Genomic DNA, 10,429 nt, shown 5'->3' with positions numbered 1-10,429 from the left:
CCTGTCCTGGAACTAGCTCTGTAGACTAGGCTGGTCTCGAACTCACAGAGATCCGCCTGCCTCTGCCTCCCGAGTGCTGGGATTAAAGGCCTTCTTGGTTTTTAAATTACTCAATTCATTTCAGTAGCCTCTCTATTGGTTTGTTAAGATTGGTTTCTTCTTCCGTTTTTGGCTTTTGAAGACTGTTTTCAGACAAACAAGGATCTGGCCATGCTACGCTTCTTTTATGTGCTCTTCAATTTTTCAGAAACAGTTATTGTAAAGTACACACATACTTGTAAAATCTAAGCCTAAAATATTTTAGTTCCTACCCATAAATGCCTTAAATGATTTTTAAGTTATATTTTATTTTTAAAAGTTTAAGTTTAAAGGGTTTTTAAAAGTTTTAAGTTTTTTCATTCTGTCATAAATGAGTATACTGGCTTTTAAAATACAAGAGATGGCTTTTCTTTCTTTTTCTTAGAGTCTCCACAGTCCATTGGCTTACTTGGACACGATCCTAACTTGAGACTGCAACAGGAAGAGGCATGTAACATTGGAGATGCCCATAAGCTTTATAATTGGTTATCAGAAGCATTAGCAAATGAACGACACTCAGATGCAAGGCACTCAGATGCATTCCTGACAGATACAGTCAACAAGGCCTTAGGACTGAGTAGCAGCAGCGGTGCCTGTGAAGAGCTAAGACAAAAGTGTGACTATGAGCTGAATCCTCCTTTAGATAAGAAAGACTGTGAGCAGCCTGCTTGTACAAAAGTTGAAAATGTTCATTTTAAGGGTGCTCAGAGCCCACTGCTAGAAGTTGATGCAGCGTCTGTAAAGTACCCTACTCTTGCTTCTTCTACCAGTGAGGTAGGCATTGACCATAAGCTACATTTGACAGACAGAAACATGACTTTCTGGTTATCTGTTTGCTTTTGTGTATGCTGAATAAAGAGTGTAGGGTGCACTTGAGGGAGTGACCTTCCTTTCAGAAAGAAATAAGACTCCTACTGCACGTGCTGGCTTGGGGGGGGCCTGGGCGGTTTGGATGCTCAACTTACTAAACCTGGATGGAGGTGGGCGGTCCTTGGACTTCCCACAGGTCAGGGAACCCTGATGGCTCTTCAAGCTGATGAGGGAGAGGGACTTGATTGGGGGAGGGGGAGGGAAATGGGAGGCGGTGGCGGGGAGGAGGCAGAAATCCTCAATAAATAAATAAATTTAAAAAAAAAGATCCAAATGAGGAGCAGAAGGAGGGAGAACATGAGAAAGGAAGTCAGGACCACAAGGGGTGCACCCACCCACTGTGACAGTGAACTGATCTATTGGGAGCTCACCAAGGCCAGCGGGACTGGGACTGAATAAGCATGGGATGAAACCGGACTTTCTGAATGTGGAGGACAATGAAGGCTGATGAGAAGCCAAGGACAATGGCACGGGGTTTTGATCCTACTTCATGTTCTGGCTTTGTGGGAGCCTAGCCTGTTTGGATGCTCACCTTCCTGGTCCTGGATAGAAGTGGGAGGACCTTGGACTTCCCGCAGTGCAGGGAATCTGGACTGCTCTTCATTCTCGAGAGGGAGGGAGAATGGAGTGGGGGGTAGGGGGGAGAGGGGTAGGGGAGTAGGGGGAGGGGTCGATGTGTGTGAGGAGCGGGAGGGAAATGGGAAAAGGGGAGGAGGAGGAAAAAAAAATAATAAAATTTATTCTAAAAAAAAAAAACCACCATAGAGAGACTCTGTCTCATAAAAAAAGCAGCATGTGTTCTGTTGCGATTTTGGTTAAAAAAAAAAAAAAAAAGAATGAAATAAGACATACTTCTGAGTAATAGTGTTTGTCCTGAAGGGTGATTCTAAGCTTTTATTGTTGAAAAAAGATAAATACTGAAATAATTGTTTTCTATATGCTTGTGTGCTTTATAAATAATGTAAAGTTTGTCAGTATGGTAAAACTTGGCATAGTAGGAGTTAATTTCATATTGTTTCATGAGTCCTTTAGACAGTGGCTGTTCTCTGCTGTAACAGAATCAAAATGAGGCAGATGAAGCAGCTGAACTTAGTAACATGGGGAGCAAATACATATGAGTGGAGTTTGAGATTATCTCTGAGTGATTCTCAGATTTGCTTACTGTGGAATCCAGTTTGTTTATGTATGGTTTGTCCTTAGTAGAGAGTGACTTCTGCATTAGTCCATACTTTCCTAAAAGAGACCTAATCCTTGAGGGTAATACCAAGACGGTACAATAGTTTTAAGGGTTTATAGCTTACTTATTCTGCCTTTGAATAAAAGTTGTATGCATGCCTCAGACTTTATGTAGTTTTGAGATACTTATTTCAGGGAAAAGATGGGGGTAGAGAGGCTTATGTAGTAGGCACTGAGATATTAACCTGTGTTGTTAATGTTTTTGAATACATTTAACAAGAGTATGGGCTTCTTCCTGTTTTTATAACTTAAATTCTATTTCTATTCATTTAAATATTACCTGTTGGTATCGTTAAATTACAATAACAGAGTTGAATTATGGCCTATAAAATTTAAAACAAAAGTTTACCAGTCACTTCTTTAAATCAATACCGGTTTTGTGTGTGTGGTAATGTATTATGTGTTTTTAAAAATGCATTTTATTTCATGTGGTTGTTTTGTCTGCATGTTTGTAAATGCACCACATACATCTTTGGTGTAGTAGTGGTGTCAGATCTCTTGAAAGGAGTGGAGTTAAGATGGTTGTGAGCTGCTGTGTGGGGTTTCAGGAATTGAACCCTGGTTCTCTGTAAAAGCAGTTGATATTCTTTATTGCTGAATGTTCTTCATATCATCTTATAATTTTTTGTTTGTTTACTCCTTGAGTACATGTGAAGGTCAGAGGATAACTTTTGAAAGTTCTCTTTCCATCGTGTGGCTCCTGAAGAGAGCTACCTCAGGTCATCAGGGCTGATGGCAAGTGCCTTTCCCTACTGAGTCATCTTGCCAGGCCCAAGATAACCTTTAAGGACACTATATATTGTTTATTTCATCTATTTATTGGGGGGAGGTGTGTTTGTTTATGACAGGGTTTCACTCTGAACCTGTGGCTGGCCTGTAACTAACTGTATAAACCTGGTCGACCTCAAAAGGTATAGACCTTTTGATCTTCCTGCCTCTGCCTTCCAAACCTAATTATAAGCAAGCACTACCATTCCTGGCCTTGGCAAAGTGTATTTTAAATTTAAATCTAGAGTATTACAATTTTATAATGTTGGTTTTATTTATTTGTAATGCTTGGACTGAAGTTGTGCATTTGTGGTGAGGAAGTAGTATAGTCTTGACATTAAAAGGAAAGCTATTAAATGTATGTACTCTTTTTTTTTTTTTTTTAGGATCCTAATTTAATTAATGTCAGTAATTTTGAAGAGTGCAGTCTGTGTCCCACTGTTTCCATTGAGCATGGATTCCTTAGACAACATTCTAAGTCACATGATGAAGAAGAGACAGAAATACATTGGAAATTGATTCCAATTACAGGTAAGGATTAGTATACTTGGTCATAGGTTTGCTTCTTTTTACTTAGGGACCAGGTTCCTGGAGAGTTTCATCTCTTTTAGATTCCCGTCTTGGTTCACAAGGTAATAATCTTAAGTGGCTTTGCCACGAGTCTTTATTTTTAGCAATATATTATTTATCACTATTACATTTATTTATTTATTTATTTATTTATTTATTTATTTATTTATTTATTTATTTATTTGTGGTTTTTAAAGACAGTTTTTCCTCTGTATAGCTTTGGAGCCTGTCGTGGAACTTGGTTTGTAGCCCAGGCTGGCCTAGAACTCAAAGACATCCACCTGCCTCTGCCTCCTGAGTGCTGGGATTAAAGGCGTGTGCTGCCACCACTCGGCTACTATTACAATTCTTGATTGACATCAGCAAGTATCTTCAAAAGGGCTTATTAATATAGGAATTTAGGGCATAGTTACTTTTTGTGGAGTTTTAACATTCATATTATCAATTGAAAACTTGATAGAAACTGTACTTGGAAATAGGTGTTGGAGTGAAATGATGCTCTTTGGGTAGCCAGTAATTTTTAACTCACTAATCTAAACTTCACTGCAAAGCTGTCTGTCATATAGCAAATAGTCATGTTGAGCCTCATCTGTATGAAGGAAATTTGATTTCCTAATGGTTTGTTCTAGAGCACAGCCTGAAATGACCAAGCAAATAGCCCATGGAAACTTATTGAACCACTGGCATTTGATGGTTGTTGAAAGATTGTCATTTGTAATAATCTTTCTTGTCCATGAACACACTGCATGCTCTTAATATTCAAGTTTTTATTAGTCTTTGTTATCTAAGTATGTTTGGAATTGTTTTCTGGGCACATCTTTTCCATTCCTATACCTTTATTTAGACTTTGGAAAGAAATTGAAGAAAGAATGACTTTTGCTGAAAAGTAGACTGGCTTGTGACTTATAATCTATGAGACCTGTAGGGGTTCTGAGAAGAATTTCTAAAATTGAGTGTCCATTGGCTTCTGCACTGTTCTATGCTTCCTACCTTACCGGAGGAGGCAGGAGGCCCTAGACCTGATGATGGAGAGAGAACTAATAACTTTTATGAAATGGAGACACAGTGAAACTTTGAAATAAAATAGAAAAGTAGTTTGTAAGTGATGGTTATCCCAGCCTTTCTTCATTTAAAAACCTTTATAATTGCTGTTGAGTCATTTAAAGAAATAATATAGGTACTGCTTTTTTCCATTACCTGAATGGTTTCCATTCAGGTAGCTTCCCATTTCCAGATGACCTTTTAAGAATATTTAGGCAAAAGAAAGGACTATTCCTTTGTTAGCATTTGTGGTTGTCTAAAAGGTACCTAATAGGTGTCACTGGTATCTGAAGAGAGTCTGCAAATCTAATGGATGCTTTCCTCAGGAGGGAATGCAAGAAGCCCAGAAGACCAGCATGGGAAACATGGTGAGAAACAAACACCAGGTGAGAAGGCTCACTTTGCTTTTCTGCCCAATGTGCCCTCCTCAGAATTACTACTTGGATTCTGGTTCTTCATCAGTAGGGAATGGATTTACTTTGTGCTCCATAGAGAGAAGTTTAGACAATATCTTTTTAATTATCATTTTAAAATTTAATTGTATCAGATACTCTTGTTAACAAATGTGATGTGTTCTGATCAGGTGATAAAGGAATATAAAAATGTTTTTTAGCACATTTCTTCGGGTATTCTATAAGAACCAATCTTTATTTTTAAAATGCAACAAGATAACCACTTTTTTTCTTTCTTTCCTTCTTTCTGTTTTTCCATTTTTCAAAACAAACTATCTTTGTAGTTTTAGAGCATGTCCTGGAACTAATTGTTTAGTCCAGGCTGACCTCAGATTTACAGAGATCCACCTGCCTCTGCTTCCCAAGTGCTGGGATTAAAGGTGTGTGCCACCACCGCCCGGCCATTTTTTTTTTCATACTCTGATCATAATTTTTCTTCTTTTTGTGGCCAAACTTTTTGAATATAAAACTAACTTCTCAGATAGTTTAAGGGATTGAAAACTGTTTCCAGAAACAAAAGTCCTACTGAATATCTAATTGCAGTAGATACACAGAAGGGTCTCCTTTGTCTGACTGAGCTCAGTCAGACCCAGTTTCTCTGCACGACATTGTTGGCATTATTTTCTTGCCTGAGCCTGATAGTGACCTTTTTAATGTTTCCAATTGTTTTAATACCTTACTACTGGGGCGTGGTCTCTCAGCGGGTATTGGCTGAAGGAGCCAAAGGAGCTCCTGCAGCACCTTACTCTTAAAAATCTTGTGTGTCTTTTTGTTATTTTAATTTAGGAGGAAAGTATTCATGGGGAAATCTGAAGGTTTCTTAATTTAGAAGGAAAGCTAACTGGCTTTCTTAGTAAATTATTAACCCTTCTCAGGAAGATGTTTATCTCCTAGGAAAGATGATTTATTTTTAAAAATACATGATGTAAGAAAGTATGCAAGTTGTAGTTAGTGTACAGCTCAGTAATATCCACATAAATATAACTTTGTGACCACTACCTAAGTCAAGATGTAGAGCAGTTCTGGCACCCTAGCTTTTCGTCTCCATTCTCTCCATTCACAGCAGGTGGCCACTAATCTCACTTTCTTTACAATGTGTTTAGTTTTTTCTCCATAAATTGAACCCACTCTTGCCTGTTTGGCACTTTCATTTCAACTTTTTGTCAAGGTTTCATCTATGTTGTGTACTGCAAGTAAATCTTCCTAGGAAAAATAGTTAACTTGTTTGAACTTCATAATCTTCATTCTCTTCCTTCAGATACTGTATTCATATTTTATAATTGAAAGTTAGATCTAAATGACATTACCATCTGAGAAATAATTCATTTTCTTCACATGTTAAAAGTCAAATGACTGGTACTTTGTGTCAACAATCAGTAAAATAAACACGTATTATAGGTAATGACATCTGTCTATTAAATCTTCTATTGATAAAGATGTGTTTTTAAAGTTTTGATCTTAAAATCATATGGAGTAATTTGTAAAATAAAATTAGATTATGTTTATTCACAATTTTTGGAAGAAGTTTATTTGGCTTTTAAGTGTCATGTGTGGGTGTATATATAGGGAATAGGAGTACATTCAAGTGTGTGAATAAGTGATCAGAGGAGAACATTGATTTCTTCCTCTATTGTGGGTTTGTTTGCCTTACTGCTTTGAGGGTTGGTCTTCACCGAAACAGAAGCCTAAGCCTGCCTTTTCAAAAAGTTAGGCTGTTTTTATTATTATTATTCTAAACTTTATTTTATGTGAATTGGTGTGAGGGTATCAGATCCCCTGAAACTGGGTTACAGACAGTTGTAAACTGCACGTGGGTGCTGGGGATTGAACCCAGGTCCTCTGGAGGCACAGGCAGTGTCCTTAACCTCTGAGCCATCTCCCTAGTCCCAAAGTTAGGCTGTTTTGCTATCAGGCTCCTGAGGTCCACCTTTCTCCACCCAATAATGTTACAGGCATGTGCATCCATGCATGACTTTTTACATATGTTCTAGATATTTGAACTCTGGTCCTAATGTTGCATAGCAAGTGCTTTTACGCACTGACAGTCTCTTAAAAAAAATTTTTTTTGTTTTTGAGATGGAGGTTTTTCTGTTTAGCCCAGGCTATCCTATAAAGTTGTTGAAAATCCATGTCCTGATTTTTTTTTTTTTTTTACTCCAGTGGTGCGATGGCTCAAACTTGGCTCTTATTTCAAACATCTGTTAAAAGACACCTATATTGTCAGAAAATAAATGTATTAAAGATGACCTATATTTTAAAAACTTTTATTATTTTAATAAAAATAATTGCTCTCATTTTTTCTAGTACTCAGGAGGCTGAGGCAGGAAGATTTATGAGTTCCAGGCTACCATGAGCCTGTCTCATAAAAGCAAAAAAGAATGGGTGGGGTTAAAAGAGAGGAAAAAAAGTATTAAGTGTGTTTACTTTGCTCTCAATAGGTTAATATTAACAATTTCTTATATGCCCTTCTATATATTTTATATTATTTTAAATACATTTTAATGGTGTAAATTTAAATATAGAACATTCAGTATTCCTGAGTCTTACAGATAGGACTTGAACTTTATAATACTAATTTCATATAGTTTTAATTGATGACAAATTAGTTGGGTGTTTTGCTTTTTGTTTTGTTTTGACCTTTATGCCTGTTGTTCTTACTATATTAGTGTCTTTACAGTAATTGAATGTAGTGGTCATGACATTGAAAACTGTGAGTTTGGGGAAAATAAAAATGGAATTTTGTGTAAGAAGAATGCAGCTACATCTGAGCATAAACTTGTAAATTCATTGTAGCATTAGAGGTTTGAAAATTCAGGGTTTTCTGATTTAGAGTTACCATTTTGTATACTACAATGGTGATGTGTTAGGGAATGGTGTTGATAAAGACTTAAGGAAAAATTTTAATTTTTCCAGGTCTTAAAATTGTGTGATAGCTTTTTTGACAAAGATTTTGACTTTTTCATCATATTTAAAAATATACTTCTTTGAAAAGTAGTTTTAAAAATGTAATCATGTTTGAATTTAAGATTTGTGAGGAAAACAACAGTATAAACTAATAGATTGAGCCAGTTCTTACAAGCCAAAGGTTGTAGTCCTGTTAGCACTGGATTGCACAAAGATTTTGTAATCCAAAATTCATAGTTTTGGATTACAGGAATAAAGAAATAAAAAAAATTGCTTATTTCTTCTTGGAATTATTTACAAATTAAATGAAAATAGTAGGAGAACGTTCTAAAAGGTACTACTTTTATAGCTATAAATAATTCAATTCTTCTGTTTTTTTTTTTAAGTCTTTTTTTTTCCTGACAAAATAAATCTGTTATGCTGTAGGCAATCCATTAACTAACCTATATGTGAAAGCCAGCCTAAAAATGATGCAACTTTTTAAGATCTTAAATGCTATTTCTGTTGAGCTTTCTAGTTGTCTTATATTCCATTCTTCAACTAATGTATGATAATTATTGGTCATCTGTTAGCATCAGATGTACAGAATGGCACGAAAGCGACTTAACGTGTTTATGCCAAAATGGCAATTTCTTAAAAATCTTTTTCCAGAGAGACACTTTTTGAACTTGTGAAGAAAGAAACTGTTCAGCGTTGCTGCTCTGCTTACTGAAATCCAAAGCCTAGCCTATAAGTAGAGCAGAAGGGTTCAGTTTTTTGATGTTTTGAATTTACTTTGCAATGTATATTTTTAAATGTGTACCTGAGCTGATTGTTCTTAAAAATTAGCTTTTTGTTTTTTTAATGTTACCCATTTGGATTGCGCTTTTAATAATAAACTCTTCTTGTATAGGACTAAAATCGCCAGGAGAACCACTGGTGTGTCTGCCACCACTGGAGGCTTTTCCTCACGACCCTCGGGTAATAAGTAGAGAAAGAAGTGCTGATTACCAGTTTCCACCCTCTCCGTTTACAGACACTGTAAAGGGCACCACTGAGGAGGACCTGGTGTCAGGTCAGGTGGTGACAGTGGAAGAGCAGTGTGTGCCAGCAGCAGAGCCTCCTGCAGTGAGTGAGACTACAGAGGACACAGTGTTAGGAGAGTTCCATCTCTTTTCTAGAAAGATTGAAGAGATTTTGAAGCAAAAGAATGTTTCATATGTTAGTACAATTTCCACACCTATCTTTTCAGCACAAGAGAAGATGAATCGTCTTTCTGAGTTCATATATTCTAAGACTTCAAAAGCTGGTGTACAGGAATTTGTAGATGGTTTGCATGAAAAACTAAATACTATTATTATTAAAGCATCAGCTAAGGGTGGGAATTTGCCACCAGTAAGCCCTAATCATTCTCATACAACAGCATTGAATTCTCTGGGAAGGCATATTGTATCAATTTCTTCAAGTGACTTCAACAGTAAAGACCTTTTTCAGCCATTGTGTCCAGAGCCTTTAAAAGATATCAGTTCTAATGAACAGTATTCTTCGTCAATTGAAGTAGAAATGAATCAGTTACACCCCTGCAAGGAGTTAATTTTGACTTCTGATCACACTGTACCTGGTGATACTGCCCTGGAACCAGTAGAAAAGGAAATCACAAAATCAACTGGCGATATAAACATTTCTGCACAGCCTGCTCTTTCAAATTTTATAAGCCAGTTAGAACCTGAAGTATTTAATAGTTTGGTTAAAATAATGAAAGATGTCCAGAAAAATACTGTGAAATTTTACATTCATGAAGAAGAGGAGAGTGTGCTTTGCAAAGAAATAAAGGTAAATATTGAGAAGGTAATTATAGTGCTATATAAACTCAGTGGTCTGAACTCTCTAAAATTGAATCTTAAAGGTGGCCATATTTTATTTTCTGAATTTAGTAATTAAGAATTGAATGGAATAGTGCATTGGGAACCTATGATCCCAACATTGTAGATGTCAGAATCTTTTCTGTTGAATTTTTAAGATTGTTTGTATGTGTATAAGGGCCTGGGGCTACAGCTCAGTTAACAAGTGTTTGACCCCCCACTATCATGGGGTAGGAAGAAGCCTCTGGTCATAACTGTAGATTTACTTGATTCTGAGATTAGATTTCCAAACAAAAAGCAGGTTTTTAGCCGGGTGGTGGTGGTGCACGCCTTTAATCCCAGCACTCCAAGCCAAAAAAACAGGTTTTTATAAATTTTGGAGGGTACTAAGTGCATGTATGGTCAAGTCTAGGGCAGCTTGTGAGAATCACTACTCATTCAGAGACTTGGCAGCAAGTACTTTTTCCCGCTGAGCTAGCTTGCTGGCCTTTGATTTGGAGGTTTTATATAAGGCTTGCTTAATTATTTTTTAATGAATGAGAAGGAAAAATGCAAAGTGTTATTGTAGTGTTATATGTATGTCCTGTTCCTCTCGTGGAGTTTTTTTTTTTTTTTTTTTTTTTTTTTTTTTTTTTTTCCTGAACAATAAGGCTTAGACGCTATTATAGC

General features: G+C 36.6%; 1 protein-coding gene across 2 annotated transcripts in view; it reads left to right on the top strand.

Moving 5' to 3' along the window:
• Fam208a (family with sequence similarity 208 member A) overlaps positions 1-10,429 on the top strand; it is a 55,865-nt gene that overhangs the window by 35,078 nt on the left and 10,358 nt on the right. The window contains exons 15-18 of one of the 2 annotated variants that reach the window (XM_013346883.2): positions 464-852; positions 3,339-3,483; positions 4,890-4,949; positions 8,812-9,731. In XM_013346883.2, the coding sequence (XP_013202337.1) occupies positions 464-852; positions 3,339-3,483; positions 4,890-4,949; positions 8,812-9,731 (1,514 nt within the window). The remainder of the gene's footprint in view (positions 1-463; positions 853-3,338; positions 3,484-4,889; positions 4,950-8,811; positions 9,732-10,429) is intronic. The other variant, XM_013346882.2, reaches the window with a different exon arrangement.

This window comes from Microtus ochrogaster, chromosome 6, assembly GCF_000317375.1.
Source record: "Microtus ochrogaster isolate Prairie Vole_2 chromosome 6, MicOch1.0, whole genome shotgun sequence".
NCBI lineage: Eukaryota > Metazoa > Chordata > Mammalia > Rodentia > Cricetidae > Microtus > Microtus ochrogaster.
This window is presented reverse-complemented; position numbering and strand designations above follow the sequence as displayed.